The sequence below is a fragment of the Dioscorea cayenensis genome, chromosome 2, assembly GCF_009730915.1.
Source record: "Dioscorea cayenensis subsp. rotundata cultivar TDr96_F1 chromosome 2, TDr96_F1_v2_PseudoChromosome.rev07_lg8_w22 25.fasta, whole genome shotgun sequence".
In the NCBI taxonomy this organism is placed as follows: Eukaryota; Viridiplantae; Streptophyta; class Magnoliopsida; order Dioscoreales; family Dioscoreaceae; genus Dioscorea; species Dioscorea cayenensis.
In genome coordinates this window covers 7958432-7981151 of record NC_052472.1, presented here as the reverse complement: position 1 = coordinate 7981151, position 22720 = coordinate 7958432, and the positions used below count along the sequence as shown (strand labels likewise).

Genomic DNA, 22720 nt, shown 5'->3' with positions numbered 1-22720 from the left:
ATACCAAAACAAAATGCCCAGAGTGCTTCTATTGCCTAATGCACATGCTTCAACAATAAGACTCTAATTAGCCACGGAAACCTCTCACTTATATTATAAAACAAATCTATACAAAGTTATGATAAGTGGAAATGGTGGCAGACCTTAATATATATATATATATATCTATATTTATATATATACACCAACTTTAAACTGAAAATAAATAAATACATAAATAAATAAATAAATAAAATTAAATGTGCCGACTTAGTTAGAAATGCTTCCAACTAATCCCTCTACTTTTAAAAATACACCCGCTTAGTCCCATTTAGTTGGGTTATTTTTAAGAGAGTGACTAGTTGGGAGTATTTCTAACTAAATGGGCACATTTTCAAAAATAGAGTGACTAGTCGGGTGCATTTCTGAGTAGAGAGACCAAAAGGGAAGAGAGAGAAAAGTAGAGGGACCAATTAGGGTATTATACCTATATGCTATGGGGCAAAACTCATGAGACCGATGACATGTAAAGACCGAGTAGTAATTCCGGCATCCAACCAACAATTCCTCCCCGGATCCCCTTGGATGACCTCCTGTAAAAACTAAACTTAAAATCTAGTATCCAAAGTGTAAAATGATCATAATTTGGTGACCTATTATAATATTTAACCATGCACATGCGTTTATATATTTTAACTAAAATTAATGAGGAGAAACTTGGCCTATGAGTGTTTTATATGTGGCAATATATTAACAGAGGACTCTATAGATGCCCATAGATAAGATATCTATGGATGCCAGTTATTAACCATCGGATTTCGATCCAACAGATAACACTGATAAACAGTAATATACAGTAATTACTGTTTACAGTAACAGAGATTTTTTATCTATGGATGTACATAGAAGATATAAATTCATATTAATATATTTCCTGTGACTTTTGTATTCTGCCATTCATAATTTTCATCAATTTGCTTTTAAAATATTTCAATATAGTTCTTATGGTTTTCTCTTTTCTGTTCACTTTTTGGTCCTTTATGGTCCTTTATGGTCCTCTTATTAGCCAAAAGATAAAGGCTGGGCCCCGCATTCTTTATGGACCACTGGTGCTTCTCGAGACCACTGTAGGTACTGTGTTTCTTCCGCCTCGAGGGTTTCTCACCCAATTCCACTTCCTACAATGAAAAACAACTAGAAGAAGTAGATTGTACAAGGAGAAAGGGAAATGACCATAAAAAAACTAGGAAAAAATGCATGAATACTAGCTAAATGCATGATGTTTATAATGCAATTTATATGTGCAACAAATCTCCAGCAAGGACATGCTTGCCACTGGAATATTTTAAAAACAGAAGAATGCAGATGAGAATTGGACTAGAGCATCACAAATGGCTTTGCACTTAATAAAGAAAAGCTATCTTCCAATCTTCTGCTCTTTCAAACCCACTCTCATCATTTTTTCCCATGACAGCAATACCCATAATTTCCTCATTTATCAGTATAGGAGAAAAATCGAAGATTGTGAGGAACCCTATTAACCTTTTCATCCAGAACAAGGACAATTATTCACCTAGTTAATTTTATTAACATATGACATAAACACAAGTTTTTCCTATGGCTATAAAGAGGCTCCATAACTGTAAATATATATATATATATATATATATATATATATATATATATATTTTTTAAACCCTACTGGAGCTAAACAAAATAAAAAATCAACAGCCTGAAAAGGAAACCAGAATATAAGCACAAGCATGACACATTGCCAGACCTAGTTTAACGTACACACCAGATATGTGATATCAATTTTTAGCATAACACACATACAAAAACAAAGAAGAGAGAAAAACAATACTGCTGCTCAACAAACCAAACATATCAAAGTACTGTCCAATAAAATCACAATATCGGAAAATATCACATTGTCCTCAATCAACCAACAACCTCCCAAAATGCAATTTGGGCATAAGAGGTGAAAACATATAAATTCATTATATGCAGTGATGATGATAACATATAACTTCATTATATTCATCATAACATATAAATTCATGGCTCCTTAAGGACGCATATGCCTTGTTTTTGAAGCTCTTGCAGCATGGTGAGAGCAGCTGAATCATGTGAACTTTTCTTATCTGTTCTTTTCTCACCCATGAGCTCTATAGTCACAGTATTGGGTATATGAAGCCTGATACATGATACGAAAGTGTTGAAATGAGGCGTTTCCATCCCATCCAGGCAGATTGGAGTCCTGATAACAAAATGATAATGAGATTAGTGGCGATTAGTGGCAATGGTGATGGGTATAAAAGTTCACCTATAAAAGTTCACCTAATGAATCGTCATTTAAATGATTGAAAATGATATGGTCTATGTTTACAGGGATACAGTGGTTATTCTATTTATTTAACTCAAATGTACCTGCTCTTCTCTTCTGTTGATAAAAATCTTGGTAGTGGCCATTGTAGTGTTTGGCAGAGCTTAAAAAGTTCAGTTCTGGGACCTCCTTTCTCGGTCTTTAACTGAAGAACAACTGGAAAGACCAAATATGAATATCTTGAATAGACCTATGAAAATTGAAGCAGAACAGAAATAAACTCAATTCATACTATGACAATTAGCACATGTACTAAAGGTTGCAATAGTAAAGCCGTTAGGGTACCAACATAAAAAGCATACTTGTAATGCATTTGAAAAAAATATAAGGACACAAGGCAATATATAGTGGGCAAAATTAGCAATTTACCCTAAGTAGACATGTCCAAGTTTGGTGTATAAAGGTTACTGCAAATGACATAAATGAGCATGCAATCATGCAGTAGCAGACATGTATATCAATGCATTTAATGAGTCAATGCAACCATAGGACCATATAACAATTGCTCTGGTCATGGGCACTAGAGGCCTTGGCCAAAGATTATATTATGAGGCGTGCAGCAGACATGCATATTAGTGCATGTGTTCAGAGTGAAAGCAACCAAAGAAAAATATAGACTGGTTCGAATGTGACCACTCGCGAACTTTGACCAAGCCATATTTTGTATGACCCAAAAGTAGCAAGAGATTTCATCATGGTGAGGTGTGGTAGGCTCTCCCAGCTGGTTAGTTTATCATGTATCTATGTGAGCAAATGAAAATTAGGAACATGTGGAAGATGTTGGGAAGAAATATTCAATGGATTAAGTTCAGACGGTAATTGGAGAGGCCCATCACAAAGAGCATTTTCAAGGTTGAAGTTTAGACAGCCTAGGTAGTCCATACACCTTTTTAAAATAGTCAAATAAATATTTAGTGAAAACAAATTAGACAGATATAACACAAAATCAGCTTGCAATATTAGAAAGAACTTCTAATGATATGTTGGTCACAATTACGACTAAAACAAGACATAGCCCATATCTTGCTATTTGCTCAGTAATTACAAGGCTCCAGAGAAGATCACATGAGGAAAAAATAGCTACAAAAATCTCGATTAATGGATTATTACTTTTCTCATTGATAACCAAAAGCGACTACAAACATCCATAGGATGACCAACATGGAAATGCCATTCTTCCTGTAGATGCGAAACGTGAGAAGAATCCAAGAAGGGGAATATATGGCACTATGCATCTTGTCTTGAGAATATGAGACTTAAGGTGTTAACTCAGTAATCTAACTCAACAAGTTATTGGCAATCAAAATATCTTGAATATATTTTATCACACCTATGTTTCTTCAGAAAATACATTTACCATAACTTCGAAAGAGACATAAAATCAAATCTCATTTCCATTCTTCAAAAATGAAGAGAATCTTGATTGGCTAATCCACAAAAATTCAAGACATGGTTAAGTTCAATTATCCAAAACAATGCAAGCAGACATACCTGGTTCATTAAATTTGGGATTGCACAATTTTCTGGAGTGCTCAAGTATACAGCTCTCGTCTTCCACGAAGGCAGGCTTCATAGACAAACTTGAAATTGTTGATCTGTCCAATGACTTTTCTTTTTTACAGGATCTCAGATTGATAATGTGACCATCTTCAAAGAAAGAATCATTATGAGCCAAACTTGAAGTACAAGATCTGTAACCAGAAGCAAATTCTTGCTGCCCCTTCTTGGCTACAATCTCAGTGTGTGAAATCCCTCTTTCCTGTTGCAAGATAAACCCATGCAACTGTAAATAGATATAAAGAAAAACATGTACCTTGCACATACAAAATAAATATGCACGCTAAAGGAATAGAATAATCAGCCAACTTAATGCTTCGATATATGAATAAAAACGTCTCTAATTCTACAAATTTAAGTAAACATCATACCAGATTATTAGCTCATAGTTAGTCGAGCAAAATATCATTTTGACATTAACATTATTAGCTCATAGTTTTTCTGAACAAATAAGATAAGATAAAATATGGAAGATAATGTTAATGAATGAAGACTGATGCTGAAAATGATTAAAGCTGCAACTACTATTGAACTAGCTAACCTTCAAAGCTTTTAACAAACAAATAGCTGCTTGTGCCTTCGCACCCTTCCTATTGCTGTCGCAACCATGACCTACCAACATATCATCCTTCAGTTGCAATGCAATTTCTGCAGCACAATTGCCCCCTTTATTTGCACAGTTAATCTTTAGAAAGCAACCTATATGGCTAGATAGCTCAATCAGCTCACGATAAGGGGGTAGCACAAGCTTGTCAGGTGATATAAGGGGTGAAAGCAATGGCTTAAAAACCTCCCACACCTTGTCTAGATTAAGATTCGAATCTATTAGTACCGCCGCAGCAATACTCTCCATCATATCCCCAAGAGCCTGCACCAGATAAAGAATCTTATACTAAAATAAACCTCATTTTTGAAGATTTTGAACTAATGGTCATCTACTGGAAAGAATGCATAAAAGGAAGAAAAAGCAGTTGGAAGGTCAAAATAGGAATAAATAAATAAATATTAAATAAATATTTAAACAAAATCATAAAAATTCTCTTTGGTGTTGAAGCTCAATATAGTTGTGGGTAAAACATTTAAGTTCTAATATTTAAATTTAATCTCAGCAATGATGGAAATAAATCAAAGAAAGCACAAACCTTTGGGCTTTTAAAAGAATCAGATGATGAGATTAACTGTTGGTCAACAACGAATTCTGAAATAGATCTGACATATTCAGTAATTTGCTTAGAGAGTAGTCCAGAGCCATGTTGAAGGTGCACATGAAGGTTATTCCTCACAGCAGCGAAAGCAAAATTATCATTGTTAACTGAGGCTGAACGCATGTCTGTCAATTTGCCAGGTTCAATATCTGTATGGTTGCAGAAAAGGTACCATGTAATGAGAAGGTCCAGAACAGAGTCACCCAAAAATTCAAGCCTCTGAAAAGACATCAAAATAAAAGTTATAGGTAAGAATTACTGATGCACATTGCATTACAAGAATTGACTCGTCACATGATAAGTTAGTCCATTCAATTAAGAGAAATGCAACATCATGTAGAACCTGGTAACAGTAGGCAATTCCCAACTCTTGTTGAGTTGGATGAGTGATGGCCTCCAGTAGTAGCCCTTTGACTGAGAATGTGTATGCTAATTTTGACTCTAAAGATTTGATTTCATTAAATTTTGGAAGGTAAGACCAACATAAAGCGATGTTCTTGGCTTCTATCACATTTTTCTCTTGAAATTCGGAATTGATGCCCAACCATTTCATGGCTGAAAGTGCAGCAGCCAAACCACCACCAGCATAATATGCTCCTATTAGTGCTTCAACACAATCTGCAATAGTTTTGGAGCACATCCACCTGTGGCCTTTGTCACATGCCTTTCCCATCACAATAGATATCTCCTCTGTGATAAATTTTGTCTCGATTGGCACTTCAAAGGAATCAAACCCACATTCACATGGAAAGTTACGCAAAGAAATTTGTCCAGGAGCAACCCAACGCCGTGGGTCAAATGCAGTGTCTCGAATATAACCCTATAAATTAAAAATTACAGTTATAAAGTACATATATAAGACTAGTAAATAAAACCCAATAAAACGTAATTTAGATTTAAGTGTATACGGAAATTCACTAAGAAATAGTGGAAGTGTAGAACCATATAAAAGCTTGCATAAGAAATTTAAGTATAAAATTCCCAGCCAATTTCTCTTAATCTCACGTCGACTTCTAATACAGAATAAAAAAATAACACAAACTAATTCAAAAATTAAAAAGCAGAATAAAAAAGAGTTGAAACTTGAAATTCTCGCTTCTAACATAAAAGAAACCTGATGATTTCATATTGGATTACTATCATCAGCTTCTCTCTGATTAAATCAAGTAAAGTTAAAGAATCCATGCGCCTATATTTGACCAGCATGTTAAGAAGACAGTCTATGTCATGATCTTTGTTGTGTACAAAGGGACACATAGGTTGGACACTGTTTTTGGAAGATAATTGTTAGTTTGGAGACCTGGTAACATATATTGGCAATGAAGTTTGAGAAATTAACAACAAAATATGTATAAATATATAGTAAAGCTCTCATCAGTGCCACACTGGATAAATCTACTCTCAAATCAATATACATTCAGTTGACCTCAAAAAAATATTTCAAAGCAACCAGCATAATAGAAAGCTCATATACCTGTAAATAGCGACTGATCCCAAGGCGGTGTAAAGTTGAGTTACAAACCGCCCATGATCTATGATCTGATAGCTGCCCTTCATGTTTTTTGGGATAGTTGAGAAAAAGATGACAACTCAAAGCATATTTTAGAACCGAGTCACCCAGCAATTCTAATCGCTCCAAAGAGAAGCTCTCGCAACATCTTAATGTTGTAATTGCTTCCAAAATCTTAGAAGAATGACAAGGGCAGCCATTAGGAGAGCGATACATATTTATAGAATATTAGTCAAATAAATAATGCACTAATACAAACCACAGAACTTGGTATCCAAGAATGGCTAGGAGCATAACCAATTTCTTCTCTTAACTGGGCAGCCAGCATTAGAGACTCCAATCGGTGCATGACAGAAGGTAATAGATAGAATGACTTCAAAATATCAGTCGAGATATCAATGTGGACCAAAAGTTCAGGTGGAATATGAGAGTGAACTTGCTCTTTCTCTGAAATAGTATTCTGCCCAGAAAAACCATCTGAAGATATAGAAGATTGACAACCTTACTCCCTCAATCAAGTCAATATTTAATATACTAGAAATATAATATATGTTAAATTAGGCTAACAAGCACACCAAAGGCAAATTGATATTAAAAGTCTGGAATGATTCCATATTTTCAAAGAATCCAAGCACCAGGAAGAGTCAAAATGCAACACTGAAGGAGCAGACAGCCAGACTATTGACCAAAGATTGCTTGTTAGAGCAGAAATGGTTTAACATTTATAATAACAAACAACTAAAGGAGGAAACGTCAAGCTGTGATGGTTATCTTTGAATTTGTGCGCTTCATTTTTCCTTTAATTTTTGCCTCTATACAATGACTCATGAGCACTTGTTGATATATTTAACCACTAACATTGTCTGGAATGCTATATGAGTGAGAACAATGGTTTCATTATATCACTACTGAAACAATTTAAATCTCCTTCAGAAGTTCTTTGAAAAAAAAAGATATAAAGTACCCTACAGGGGACATGTTCAACAAGTCTCTATATGACTGAGCCACTCAAAATAAGATACCATTAATTGCATGAAAGATGTAAAACAAGAAGCTTTTTGCCATTCAAGTAAACTGGAGTCAGAAGTCATATCATAACAAACCTTCATATTTTAACTTCGACAAAAGAAGATTATGAGGGTTATGGCTTTGCTTTAGCAATAGCAAAGGCTGGCGTGGATACTTTAGCCTAATATTGTACCTGCATATATATATATATATATATTAAGGTCTGTATAAGTAATAACAAACAAATTTGAAATACAGCAAGATGTAGCAACATGGAGAGATTTGAAAAGTGCTCACTTATAAAGATAATAATCCACGAAAGAACAAGACTTGGATGGTTTCTGGTCATAAATCTCATCAAATGAACTCTCTGGTGTAACATTATTTATAACATCAAGAACAGAATAGATCCTTCCAGTGTGAATTGCAAAAACTACCGAGTCTCTCAAATGTTGAATATGAATAGATTTGTTAGCCAAGTGCACAATGTCTTCACTCCCAAATGTTCCATACGAATTTGAACTGGAAAGGGAAGAATTTTCATATTCACCATCCAGTGAGTATGAATCTAGTAAATGTTCAACCACAGAAGCACATGCATCAATGCCTTTCCAGTGGAAACTAGCAATTTCCTGACTTGCAGCACTTTCAACAGGTAAAAGCAAATACATATTCAAGGAGCTCCAAGGAATTTCTTTCTCTCTTTTAAACAAGAAAGCTCTTGGCTCTGCGGAAGATCTAGATCCCACTAACAGCTTGCCAAATATTCCATTAAAAAAGAATTCTTGGAAACGCTTTGACTTTTTCAGCTGAAATAAAAAATTACCCCCCGATAAGTGATTCTACAAATAGGATGTGTAAGAAAAAATAATGTGAATTGGGGAATATGAATCTCAAATAGACCTTCTCAGCGCTTAGATGAACTTGTCCGTAAGGATTGATAGAAACTTTGACCATCTTGTTAGGTATCAAAAAAAGATCCATTGCAGCATTGGCTACATCATCATCCAGTATTGTGTTTAGCAATAGCGCAAATGGACAGTATTTTTCGCCTTCTTGGTTGCAAAAAAAATTAATTTTATATGCATTTAAAGTGACATCAACAGATTCATGAGCCCATGTTCCTGATAAAGCCCGAATCCTTGTCATTCCATGAAGTTCTTTTCTTTTTGATGTACCTACAAGAATCCAAAAAATAACTATGTTTTTCTGACATGACCCAATTATAAATAAATAAATCAAATGAATGAATATAAAATGCAAGAATCTAACAATCCATGCTATGAGAAAACCATGTTTAAGAAATTCAACCATAAGACATGTAAGGACAATTAATACTCCAATAGATTCCCAAGGATTTGCATCATGTTTCAAATGTCATATAAGCTTATATTCTAAGTGTAGGGATAGTTTAATGTTTTTCTCAATGTGAACTTACTGATCTACTAGCCATATATATTGTCATAAGCACACAAAGTGAAGTAGCATACCAGCCCCAGAAGCATAGTTATTGTATGCTTCAGCAGCATCAATCTCCCGAGGCTCTTCAGCAAGAGGAAGAAGATGGTCATTGAGAACTCCCAATTTGTGGAGTTCCACACATGCATCCAATGACACAAGCTGCTTCGCTAACTTAGAGTTGATGCTGGGAGGACCAACTATTGTTTGAAATGCAGCATTGGGGGGTAAGGTTAAGGAACATTGGTATCTCCCTCCTTCAAAAGTTGAGTTGAAAATCGGCTTTGGAGTAAAATACCTATCAAAATATTTAAAGCTTAGTTATGGGGTCAAAATGCTAAATATGTTTCATGATCAACATAATAAGGACCAATTATGTTTTTAGAATAAGAGAATACACCACATAGAGCAAGAAGGCAAGACTCACTTATCTTTTGGAAGCCTCTCACAGTACTTGTAAATGAGACTAACACTAGAATCTGTAGTAACTCTTGCTCCTGTTGACTTGACATAGAATGCATTAAGATCGTCTTTCCAATCAAATTTAAAAATATCAGTCAAAGAATCCCTGCACAATGCAGTTTGCATTATTGACTGTTCACTTTTAATAATATCAAAAAGCTGATCTTCTTGTTTATTGTTTCCCCTGCAGAAAGGAATGCATTTAGAACTAGTTTAAACATTGTCTCCAAAATTGTATAATGTTTAGCAATGCACTAAAAGTACAAAAGTGCACCACATTTCTTCTAATAGAAGGGGGAAAAAACCTTTAAAAGCAAAACGTGTTTCATGTTGGTTGAACAAACAAATAATAGAAGGGGCAAGAAAAGGCCACAGAAGGAAATTCCTAATAGATGAACATGGGACCAGTTTTAGCAGTCAAAGACATGGATATTACCTCTCCAAAAAGGTTCAGGGCATATGTGTGCTATCACCTAATTGCTTTTTATTTTTATATGTATTGGTACAAGAAGCACCATCGATAGCCTTTTAGTTGCAATGGAAAAAAAAACACATTCAAAGAAAAAATTGGCATTGTTATAGAAAAGATGTCAACCCACCATCCAAGTAGAAAATCTTCCGAGAAGTGCTTGTTGGAAACATTGCATTTAAGTGTTTCATGGTAGTTGGTGTAAGGCAGGAGTAAGAGGAGGCACCTCATGCGGCCATGCCAAAGCACTACATATTTGTATCATTTTGTGTGTGAATAAAGCATAAGCCACAAATTGTCAAATATTCTAAATACACATTTGATATCATATCATCCAAAGAAATACAAGTCAATAAGAAAATTGGCAAATGATAAACAAGAATTTTATAATTCCCCTTTCATAAGACAAATCAGGTCTAAATCACAAATAGATAAATAAATACCTAAACTTGCCACAACGAATATGTGTAAAAGGTAAAACATAAATTTTCATCACCACATCCTTTTCAAGAACATTTCCAATCAAGTGAAAAGATGGCATTTACCAGTCATTTATAAGTTTATAGACCTTCAAAGACAAACAATGCATATAAAAAAAAAATTCAAATCATGCAAGTAGAACTATCTGCAGAAGTGAGTCTGCTTGGGCCCATTAATCAATAAAGGTATGTCAGATAAAGGTGACTGCTATGGTTTCATCACCATGAAAACCAACAATTTCAAATTTAATGCCATTTTGGTCCAAAATATCATAGTGGCGGCTTTTTAGGGCAATAATATCCAATATCAAGTAAAAAACCAACAATGATATCCAGTATCAACTATTGCCTTTTACCAGCCATAAATTTAGAGCAAGCCTTCAAACCAATGCTTGCATCAGTTGAAAACTTTTAGTTAAAATATAAATTTCTTATTACATGAAAAAATTGGCATTGCAACAAACAATCTTCTCTAAAATAATGCCTGATTAATGGCAAAAATTGAATAACTCATAGACGATGCAAATATGCTCATTTGTGGAAGCAAATCTAACAAGTCAATGCATGCCCTGCCTTTGTCTCATGAGTCGTAACAATTATAACCATAGAAAAGATCAACAATCTCATAGATCAAGAGTTTAAGCAACATATGGAGGTTAATGGCCACCCTAGAGTGATTTACTCAAATCACAATAGGCAATCCTTGCTTAGAATGTATCCAGAATGATGAGCCAATAATGCTCAAATTGCTAAAGGGCTCACGAACCATGTTTATGCTAGCCTGTTAGTCCACAATGGTCATGAGATTATGAGCTACTAAAGGCTTTTTGTTAACTAATTAGTCATCAAAATTATTTGATTTAACTAAAACTTGAACATGGGATAAAGTTTTATCTGATAATGTCAGCCACCACCTTTCAACATATGGAATTAAGTCACACGGGTTTTGAGGTAGGAAGATGAGGTTGAACATTAAAAAAAAATTTTCTAGGCATCATGAATGAAAGATTCGAGTTTATGTAATAAATGGGAGAACTTGGAAATTACGACATGCAATTTAAAATTAGTTCTAATCTAAAGAAAAGCAAAATTTAAACTGAATCACCAAGTAAACAAGGTAGGAACATCTTTAATTTTCAAGGACTCAGACAACACAATAAGAGATACATTGAGTAGAAAATGGAACTTGAAAGAATGCAAAGGAAGAATTGCAGGAAAGGAGTCAAACAGTAATCCAAAAAAAAAGTTGACTAATTTCCATCATGATTCTAAATCAAGGTACAAACCTTTGGCTAAACTTAGATCAAGCTCCGGTACCTTGCCGAAAGTGATTAAAAACACAAGGCAAGTTCCACATGCCACACATTATGCTATTGTCAAAATAAGCAGCAGAGCAATATGAATCAGTAAGCTTCTAGAAGGAATGCATCTTTCTAATGCTACAAATTTCCATAATTTGCAACATAGGAAACATTTACTCTGAGACCTTGAAGAAATCTAAAACTTTTATTGGCAAACAGCTCAATAGAAAATCTTAACCAGAGTTCAGTAACTTAAGGATCCAAACAAGGTATCAAGGCTTTTCATGTCCATCAACACGTTGGCTGAATTTGGGTCAAAACTTAAGAAATATGTTCAGGTTGTTTTAATTAGTACGGAAATATATAAGTTATTTGTTGGAAATCAAGCAAATATTGATGAGATATTGAAAACAGACACGTTCATTATCCTTCCTCATTCATCTACTTATTCATAATTCTACTAACCCTTATAAGGTCAGTCCACATCTTCATTGCATGATTTTCTTATAATTTCCAAATCTTGAGGAAAGCTGTTCTTTTTATTTTAAGATAAAACGAAATAATTCCTGACAGTAGAACTAGAAATTCTTTTAAGGAAGGAAACAAATGGGCCTTGCTTTTAGAAATTGAGTTTTGATGAGACAACTCAGTTCATTCTATGGGAAAAACATAAAACTGCTAATGATGAAAAAGAAAATTTTGCAATTATTTAATTGTGATAGCTTTTAGCATCTTTCTCCTTTATTCACCTGATTTTTCTTCTCCAAAATTTAATGTCCAATAGCTAGAAAATGCAGATCACAGAATTAGTATCAATTTTCTAGGGATTAGTTTCTAATTTTGTTGATATCTTATTATTTTTTTAAAAAGAAGATATGGAAGATTTCCATTGTTATTCATTATATACTTATCCCTAAAATTACTGAATTTTCTGTTGCTATAAGTAAGAGATTTAATGACATTCGTTGAGATGATTCCCTACATATTCTTGTGTCTTCTATTAGTCAAATAACAAGGAGAATCGGTTATTTATTTATTTATTTATTTTTTTAAGTAAGGCTCTCAAACTTTTTTTCTTTTCTATTCCTGGCAAAAACAGCCACGAGTTTAATGAAAAAAAAAACAACTTGGAACAGGCTCAAGCTGGAAGATTCATGGAAACCTTCAAATTGGAAGAAGAAACTAGGAGGTGAAAACCGAACATTTCAAGCCTCTCATGCAGAGAACCAGGGGTTGCAAGTCATTCTAGTAGTGTCTCCATTAACAAAAATAAAACAGCTACAACATTTCCACAAAAGTCAATCCCTCTTGTTCTTTGGCACAGAAAGGAAACTTTGTCACTGCTCTCCTTGGTGGTAATTATAGTTAAACATCTCTTAAACCATAGACTCCAGAGCAACTGATCATAGGAAAAAAAATCAAGATTATTGATAATTCTCTATCGGCAATAGCTAGTGCTGGATCCATTGTTATGTCTCCCTCCTTGACTCTGCATGATGTTTTCTATGTGCCTAAACTGTCTTGTAATCTGTTGACTAATGATCTCAATTGTCAAGCTAATTTCTATCCCTCTGAGTTTCACGAACTGGTTTAAGGGAAGATGATTGGCAATGCTAAAGAAAGAGGATGTCATTATTTCTTTGAAGATGAAACTGATTCAAGAAAACAAGTTCAAAGTACATGTTTTCAACCTATTTCTGTTTCAAGTGATAAATGCTATAGCTGTATAGATTACGACATCCAAGCTTTCATTATTTAAAACATTCGTTTCCTAGTTTGTGGAAAAATTAAAGTCCACCTTCATTCCATTGTGAGATTTGTGAATTAGCGAAACACCACTGCTCATTTTCCCCCAAAAACCATGCCAAGAACCAAGACTGATTATATTAACTGATGGTTTCAACACTTTTCTGAAATAGAAGACATTTTCAAAAAATTTTATACCATGTTGGAAACACAGTTTCAAGAAAACATAATAATTTTTAAAAGTGACAATGAAAAAGAATATTTTCACAAAGTCTTACGTAAGTTCTTGGAAAAAAAGGTATAATTCATCAAAATCCTTACAATAACATATCTCAACAAAATGAGGTAGCTGAACAGAAAAACAAATGTAGAGGTTGCTAAAGCATAGTTTTTTACAAATAAGGTTCCTTAGTTTGGTATAAAAATATCGTTAAAGCTACATATCTTACAAATGGAATGTCTATAAAAATCTTAAAATTTCAAACACGCCTGAGGGCCCATTTAGATCACAAAATCTTACATTACTGCCAGGAAAAAGAGAATTGGGAATGTAATTCCCAAGACATGTTGACAAAAATATATGCAATTTCTGTTTGGTTAACAAGGCAAGAATGTGGCTAAAATGTAACATTACCATGTTTGGTTAGATGGAAATCTTATTTTACTAATTGGCATTTTACTAAAGTACGCTTACCTAATAGGTGTCAAATATATCAAAGTTCATAACATTTTGATGTGAATATCAAAGTTGTCTATCGTATATATTATTATATATATCTGCAAACCTACATTCAATGATTTGTTTCCTATCTTAGCTAGCCGCCTCTCTATTAAAATCAAGTTAATTAAAATCAAACTAAAGATAGAGGTATATTGCATTTTGAATAAGCAATTAAAACAATTTGCCACATATATATACTGCCCAATTACACACTAACCAGAATGGGCAATCACGATGCGCAAGCACATGCATCTTTATATATTATACCATATGAACATATAATGTGTACCAAATGCAGATAATATTTCTTTTTTTTTTCTTTTCTTTTTTTTTTCTTTTTGCCCCAATCACTAATCACTTTGTATTTGAAACTCCATGCATCTTTTTCTCCGTCAACAAAAAAACTGATTAAAAAAGAATAGAAAGACATTCATAGACAAGTTACAGCTGTAAATTCATCTCCACATATATGCATACATATTCAAATATCAACATCAACAGTCATTTGTCATCACATCTTCTACATACACAAAGAAAATAGAAGAACAAAAAATACGTAAGTCGTCTTATTTTTGAAATATCTAACAAGTTGATATTTTTGAAATTTCAATGAATTTGAAGGTTATTTTAGTCCAAAAGGGTAAAATAACAAGGGCATAATTAGAAAAAAAAATTATACTCCCCGGAATATTAGATTACCACCTATTGAGCCGGAAATTACATTACCAGTCATATTACCAAAAATTATTAGATGGCGAAATGTATTATTCCTATTCTAAGCAAGTAAAGCAACCAAATGGGGTAGATTACCTTGTCCAAATTCCAGGCTTAATACAATATTACCTCCAACCAATCGCCACCTAAGTGTTTTTCAGAAGAATTTCTCCACATTTAAGCCATGCTCTTACTTACCATTAAAAGTACTTGGATGTATTGCTTTTGCACATATTCAAGATCACAACCATAGCAAATTAGATCTAAGAGCAAGGAAGTGTATATTTGTAGCTTATGCTCCAACTCAGAAGGGATAGAAATGTGATGATCCTATTTTCAAAAAAATGTTTGTCATCATAGATGTCACTTTGTTTTAGTCTAAATCATTTTTGAAAACTCATCTTCAAGGGAAGACACATAACGATTCAGGATACTTAGATGTCTTTCAGAAGACACCATAATGACTTCTAATGGACCAAATTTATTCGTAAACACAGAACCTAGTGTTTCAACTAACGAAAACCCATGTCCAAATTCTATTAAGTCATTTCCTAATTTGATAGGAACAACAATAGAGAGAGATGACAGGCACCAAGAACTTTTTGTTTACTCGCAAAGGAAACAATGTCAAAGCAATGAACCGATAGCCTCTCAACAAGGTTAATTGTCCAAAACGAAGAATGATCAAATCTCCACCAAATCTCCAAAGGTAACCTTCATGATGAACCTATCTAAGCTAGTTTATCTAATTCCGAGTTGATTAATCAAAGGCTAGCTTTTCTAAATTTAATGTTCCATTTTTAACTGAAAAGACATTAGAACTTGTACTAAACACCCCATCTCAAATTTTGTTTCTTACAAAGCTATGTCATCTACCTTCGCCCTTTTTTTACTTCGCAATTGTCTTCTGTGGAAATTTGAAAGACTACATAAGATATTCTACAAGTTCTCAAGTTCAAAAAGGTTACTCTTGAGGAGGAGAGGGCCCTCAAAATATAAAAGGACATGGAAGGTAGTGGATCTGCCAAGACAGAAGAAAATGTTTAGATTCAAATGGGTGTTTACAACAAAATACAAGTGAAATGGATAACTTAAGCAATACAAGGCAAGTTTAGTGGCTAAAGGTTTCACCTAAACATATGGTATCAACTACGTTGAAACCTTTGTACCCATGGTAAAACTAAACACAGTAAAAGTGATTTTGTCAATTGCAGCCAATCTTAACTAGGCTCTAGAACAACTAGATGTAAAGAATATGTTCTTTAATGCAGACTTAGATGAAGAAGTTTACATGGATCTACCACCAAACTTTAAGGAGAAATTTGTATCGGAAATCTACAAACTGAAGAAATCTCTATAGCAATTAAAATAGTCGCCAAGAGCTTAATTTGAGAGGTTTAATCAATTTGTAAAAAGTCAAGAACAGATTCAAGAATAGATTCATCACACAGTTTCACAAAGTATTCCACTAATAAGAAGGCAACCATCTAATAGTGCATGTGGATGATATTATTCTGACTAGGGATGACACAACTAAGATGGCGAGACTAAAAAGGTGTCATGCATCTGAGTTTGATATTAAAGGCTGAGGATTGTAGAGATATTTGCTTGGAATGGACATAGCTGGATAAAAAAAATGAACTGTTGTTTCACAAAGAAAATATGTCATTGGCCTACTCATTGAAATGGGAATAAGTCGTTGTCATCAATAGAGATCCAATTATCCAAATCAGAAGCTCAGGGACATCAAAGATGATCTAGTGAATACATCATGGTAGCAAAGTTAGTTGGAAAGCTAATTTATTGTCACACACAAGACCTGATATTACATTTATGGTGTCTTGTATGTAACTTAATGAATTCTCCTCCTGAAGATCACCTTGAAGCTTTGTATTGAATTCTAACTCTTTGAAGAGCTCTCCAAAAAAGGCCTATTCTATGAGAAGAATAAACACAGAGCATTGAGGCAAATACAAATGCAGATTAGGCAAGCTCAGTCATAAGTTGAAAATCAATATGATGCTATTGCACTTTTCTGTGGGGAACTTAGTAGTGTGAGGAAGCAAGAAACAAAATGTGGTTGCTCGAGGTAGTGCAAAGGCATAATACAGATCATTGGCAAATGGAGGTCACAACAAGATGTGGCTGAAATGAGATTTGGAAGAACTAAAGAGACATATGAACATGCTTTGAAGTTGACTCGGATGACAAGCCATTACCATTGCACGCAACCCAATTAAAGTTATTAAACACAAACACACACAAACACACACATACACACACAAAAAAAAAAGAAAAAAAAATCTAGTGAAATTAATAGGTACTTTACAAAGGAAAAGATTGAAGCGGGAGCTAACTGATGTTCTTACAAAGGGATTGTTCCTTAACTGTAACTTTCTCATTATCAAGATATGCATGATAGACATCTATCCATCAACTTCAAGTAGGAAAAATAGGTCACAGAATTAGTTCCTATTTTCTAGGAAACTCTGTTGATATATATATAAATTCTACATTATTATTAGTTCAGAGTATATTTATTCCTTAAATTAAGGAATTTTTTGTTGCTAGAATTATGGGATTGTATGGTATATTTTTATTGCAATGCTACTCTATATATCTTCCTGTCTTCCATTAGTCAAAAAATAAGAAAAATTCAACTAATTGCTTGTAATCTTAGTTAATTACAAGCAGTATTTATATTCCTAAAATCAACCATAAATATTGAAGTTCAAACAGCAGACAACAAAGTAATCAATTCCTATTAGTAAAAGGATCAATAATAAATTGAAACATATATTACCTAGGAAAAATTACCTTTTAAATCCTATAGGTTGCCCCAAATTTTCCACTTGTCCTTAAGTTTTCAAATTTCCCAATAAAATGCTGCACTTAAAAATTTGCCACAATTCGAACCTCCATCCACGTTCCCATGAAATTGCATTGGCTACCAAAGTGGCAGCCCACTTTGACCAGGCAAGTGCAAAATTGCCATTTTTCATATTATTAAAGAAAAGTTAATATTCTCATTGCTTTATTATTTTTTTTTATGAAATCCAAAAAAAAATAATAATAATGATTATGCACTTGTCTAGTCTACATGGACTGCCACATGCACATATTCGTCAGTAGCTAATAATTTTTTTATGAAAAAAATGAATAAAAATTCAAGATACAACAAACCCAAAAGGACAAGGTTCAATTGGCAAGATTGAAACTTCAATGGCTAGTAACAAATTGATAGTGAAGTCCTGATCTCAAAAAGGGTGTTCCTCTGGGATCTTCTCTAAGTTAGGTTTCTCCTCTAGCTCTGGTAATATCATATTCCCCACAGAACATCTGCTTCCAGAAGAAATCAAAGAAGTTTTTGGAAATTACTTATCATCTCCCCTCATATTCTCCAATTTCTGCTCCAACTTTATACTAGCACAAAGCTCTCCTCTATGAACTATTTTCCTCTTCCAAACTCCAACATAAGTTCCCAAAGTGAGTGCTTTTTCTTGTGAATTTTTAGTTTCATTTGGTTTAATCCTTGAATGATTTTGCAAAAGAGTGGTTCATATGTTGTTCACTTGTAAGTTTGCACATCTCCTTGGCCATTCTTAAGATTAAGAGAACAGCAGTCCTAATTTCAAATTTTATGTAAGTGACTGAGATGTTTCAGAAAATTAAAGATAGTAGTGTTCAACAGTCAATAAGCAGGATAAATGCACATTAGTGTTCAACCCATGGTCAAGTTATTTTCCAAATATTCCAATATTATTAAGTTCAAAATAGTTGAGCTAATGTTAAACCCCGAATTCGGCTTATTAGTGTATTTGGTGCATAAGCCTCAATAGTTGTGTATGAATAACGTGCATGGGTTGTATTAATTGTTTTGTTTGTAGGGACTGATTAAGCTTGGTCAAAAAAAATATTGACTCTATTATTATAGAAATATTGGTAAGCATGGTGTTATTTCTTTATTTTGTTACTCTTACTATTAGTTTCCGTGTCTGATGATGTGTCTGAAGCTAGTTCTTATTCTTGTATAATGGAATTGTTGAGTCAATTTTCACGAATGTGGGGCCATGTTATTCTTTGATTTTAACCGAGTAGTGCCAATTAACTAGGAATTCCAATTATCTGAAGCAGTAGGAATTACAAGTGTTGAATATCACTTAGTTGTGAAATGCAATTGGCTGGTTGGTAGTAAGAAATATGTTGCATCAGAAATTTGTGATAATGATGGAGTGAAGTGCACATTACATTTGCTTATGTGAACCTTCGTAGCCAATGAAGGAGAGGTATAGTGTAAGAAGCAACTCATAATGATGAAAAAGAGAACAATGAAATACATGTCCTTTGGCGAGTAATCATGTTTTATGTTTTTTAAATGTTTATTTGTTTGTGAAGTTTTCTACTTTCTTTAACATACCAGGAAAATGCGTTTGATTAGGATATTGCAACTCATATCAAATCAAATGCAAAACAATCACCACCAACTACTAGTGGTCAAACACTTGACAACAATGATAAAGGTCAGTCGAGAACATATGAAATTTTGGAGGATGCTGATTATGATGAAGATTTTGATGAACAATCTAATGGATGGAAAAGAAGTTAAGCAGCTTTGACACAATGGATGAAGACATTTCAAATAAAGCAAGTATTGCCTGGGATAGATGCATGCATAGAATTTGATCATAACCAGAGATTAAACCAATAGAATATTATATCAATGAAGCAAGCACAAAAGAAAATGATCTAGTAATTGATATAAAAATTGATGTTGAGCACACTATATTGAACAAATGGATCAGCCATCTTTTACGAAGCAAAGAGGAGGAGACGCTCTCAGTAGGTAAAGCATTAATCAAAAAACAGTAAAGTTCATAAAAACTAAGAGCAACCAATTAATGTTTATTGTTAAATGTAACAACTTGAACTATGTGTGGCACTTTAACGCAATTCACTCCCCAATAAGCCGAATATGGAATGCTTAGAAACGTCCAATGCTGCTCACATGTATAAATGAACAATTTGAGTGGACAACCATACTTGCAGCAAATATCATTTCTAAACTCATGCTATCAAGCATCAGAGCCGACCTAAACCCTTATGTCTAATATACAAGGGATGATAAAAGAGCTAGCACCAAATTTGTGTACCCTACTACAGGACATTGCAAGGTAGGTGTAAGGTGATTGTTAGCATCTTCAATTGTTATGAATCTGGCTATGTTGATCTACATTCTTACATCGCAACATTGAATAAAACCATGGGATAGTATTTGGTTATGTTTCATAGTTGAAAGTATTGTTCTCGTTTCTCATGTCATCTCAATAGTGATTTGGTTATCTTCCATTTTTGAAGAGTTTATTTTAGCAAGTATTTGAAATAATTGTTTAATTCTATAATAGAAAAATCTATTTTAGCAAGTATTATTATGAGTCCTTAATTTTAGTTATTCTATTTCTACAAGACTAATTTTCCACGTAACTCTATTTAAAAGGATGATTAGAAAAGAATAACGACAAGCAGAAGTTCATTCAAATTACGGGGTTTAAGACTATCTTTACTTTAACGAGTCTAAGGTTAGGAGCTCCCTTCAATGAGTTCCATATCTTATCCATCATAGGTTCATCAAGAGGAAGGAATCACAATAAGAAGAAGACACCATTTATCAAAGATGATTTTCATGTGCATCGCCCAAAGACTCAATTCATGACACAGACCTTAACAGCAGCTATTTCTAATTACCAGCTTAAAGAAAATAAATGAAGCCAACAGTTCCAAACAGTCAGCTTTTAACCCTTACCCTTTATCTACAAGTTAGCATTTCGCAGTGGCAGCATTACATTATTAAAAATAATAACTAAAAAAAAAATGGCAGCTTGAATATACCAGCAGCCAGCTTATAAAAATCCTTCCTTGAAGCCAAAATTTCCAAACTACGGGCTTTTAAACCTAACATAATCAACATTTCACAATGCAGGATTTATATTATATTAAAAATAATGCCAGTGGTTAAAACTGGCTGCTCTGGAAGCTGATTTTTGTTTTACCTTCTTATCTGAAACCCAAAGCATTCATAAAAATTTTATAGATAAATGTAAATAAATAAAGCCTTGGTTTTCAGTGCCTCATAAAAAATTTATAGAAAACAAAAAACAAAGCTGGTAGTTTGAAACCCTCGGCTTATAAAGCACCGATTTGAAACTACTGCCTTCTGCACATCCATAACTTATCCTATGTTGCTAAAATCAGTGGTTTCAAACTACCACCTTTCAACCATATGGGCTAAATCAAGCCCGTTTTAGCGATATAAATTATGTTAAGGTTAAATTTCAAAATTAAATTGTTTAAAAGAATTGCTTATAAAGTACTCTAAATTATAACAATTCACGTGCAATTATAAGAACCAAACAATATAAACGCCATAGTGAAATTCTTCACTGTAGGAAGGAAAAATAGTCAAAAGATAAATCGTTAAGAATTTTTATGTAGAAATATTAGATCGTAATAAAGGCATATGTCAAAGGAAAAGTAGTTGATGTGTTCTAAAAACGATGCTACCTCTCAATCATAAGGATATAAATTGAATTGCTCTGCCGTGCTCGCCCGCGTGATTGTACATAACTACGAACTGTTTTGGGGAGGTCAAAACGTATCACACAACAACAATTTGGTATATGAATCCCCTCTTCCGCAACATCAGTGGTAAATAGCAAGTTAACCTGCATAACTTCTCAATATTAACAGTTAATAACATAAAAGCAAAGGAACATCAGTAAATTCACTTTTCCTCCATAAATATACCTTCCGAGATCGAAACAAATCGAGAGTGGTTTTTTGCATCATAGGGGTTAGAGAATCAATGGTTGAACTTCCTCCAGTCAAATAAGAGATTGAAAAGTGAGATAAGAATTTAACTTTCTTCATAAACACCTCAATTACTCTGGCCGTTATGATTCTTTCCACAAATATTAGACACTGTAGTCCCTCACATAATCTGCAACAATCAAATTCAGTCCAAGCACAAAGTAGTGTTTAAACATTGGGTGGAAATTGGACAGAAAATTATAAATCCTACCCAAATGATTGAAAAATCTGAACCAGTTTATCTAACTTCGGTGATATCAATCCCATTTTACCTCCTTCTAAATAACCACGTTCAGTTCTCAAAAGTCCTTCATAATCTAGGAAAGATGCACAACAAAAAGTCACTTAATGGTACCAAATTACCATGGTCAAAACAATAACCTATAGTTTAGACCATAAGAATTGGTATTATGAACAAAGTTAATTTCCCTTAAATATGCAAATTGAAGTATAGATTTCACCTATAACTCAGAAGAATAATTCCAGTGAAGCTTTGATTGGACAGACAACAAGGATATCAGAGTTAGAGAAAAAGAAAGTTTCCAGAGATATTGGCTCAACTATATTTGTTAATTTATTTGTTTATTATCATCATCATCATGATTTATTGACTCAGAAGCAAAAGACAAGTATGTCTCAAAACCATCACCTTGTTTCACGTGTACTTCATTTAATTAATCTTAATCTTTCAAGCATAATCTTTGTTGGTTTTATTAATTCAGGACCTTGACCATCTACTGCCTAGTTTGTCAAGATTTATTAATAACTTTTTTTAATATGGTTCACCAAATTTTCCTGAAACCAAGAAACATTGGCCTGTTACTCAGACAGTAAGGAAGGAAATAGAAGCAATACATGTGC

General features: G+C 33.6%; 1 protein-coding gene across 7 annotated transcripts; it reads right to left on the bottom strand.

Annotated features, from left to right (window-relative positions):
- Positions 1 to 1864: 1864 nt before the first annotated feature.
- Positions 1865 to 22671, bottom strand: LOC120276439 (endoribonuclease Dicer homolog 3b-like). Of its 7 annotated transcripts, none has more exons than XM_039283203.1 (17): positions 22071 to 22671; positions 21797 to 21989; positions 21554 to 21714; positions 9531 to 9749; positions 9136 to 9401; positions 8549 to 8823; positions 7943 to 8454; positions 7741 to 7838; positions 6897 to 7114; positions 6602 to 6811; positions 5471 to 5947; positions 5065 to 5346; positions 4622 to 4790; positions 4464 to 4534; positions 3857 to 4124; positions 2410 to 2521; positions 1865 to 2239 (listed from the first exon to the last, which is right to left on the bottom strand). In XM_039283203.1, exons 1-17 carry the CDS (start codon positions 22124 to 22126, stop codon positions 2038 to 2040), a joined length of 3789 nt encoding a protein of 1262 aa, XP_039139137.1. In that variant the 5' UTR covers positions 22127 to 22671; the 3' UTR covers positions 1865 to 2037. The 7 variants fall into 7 exon arrangements, 6 of the variants coding, with proteins under 6 accessions (XP_039139137.1, XP_039139129.1, XP_039139120.1 ...); XM_039283195.1 differs by having other exon boundaries at positions 4464 to 4570; positions 4652 to 4790; XM_039283186.1 differs by having other exon boundaries at positions 4464 to 4790.
- Between the last annotated feature and the right edge of the window lie 49 nt (positions 22672 to 22720).

Excerpts from the sequence above, each read along its gene's own strand:
- LOC120276439 (XM_039283186.1), bottom strand. The coding sequence starts at position 22,126 with ATGGGATTGATATCACCGAAGTTAGATAAACTGGTTCAGATTTTTCAA. Across the intron at positions 7,839-7,942 it reads GTGGATTATTATCTTTATAA|GTACAATATTAGGCTAAAGT; the intron begins GTGAGCACTTTT and ends ATATATATGCAG. Across the intron at positions 5,347-5,470 it reads GAATTGCCTACTGTTACCAG|AGGCTTGAATTTTTGGGTGA; the intron begins GTTCTACATGAT and ends ATGTCTTTTCAG.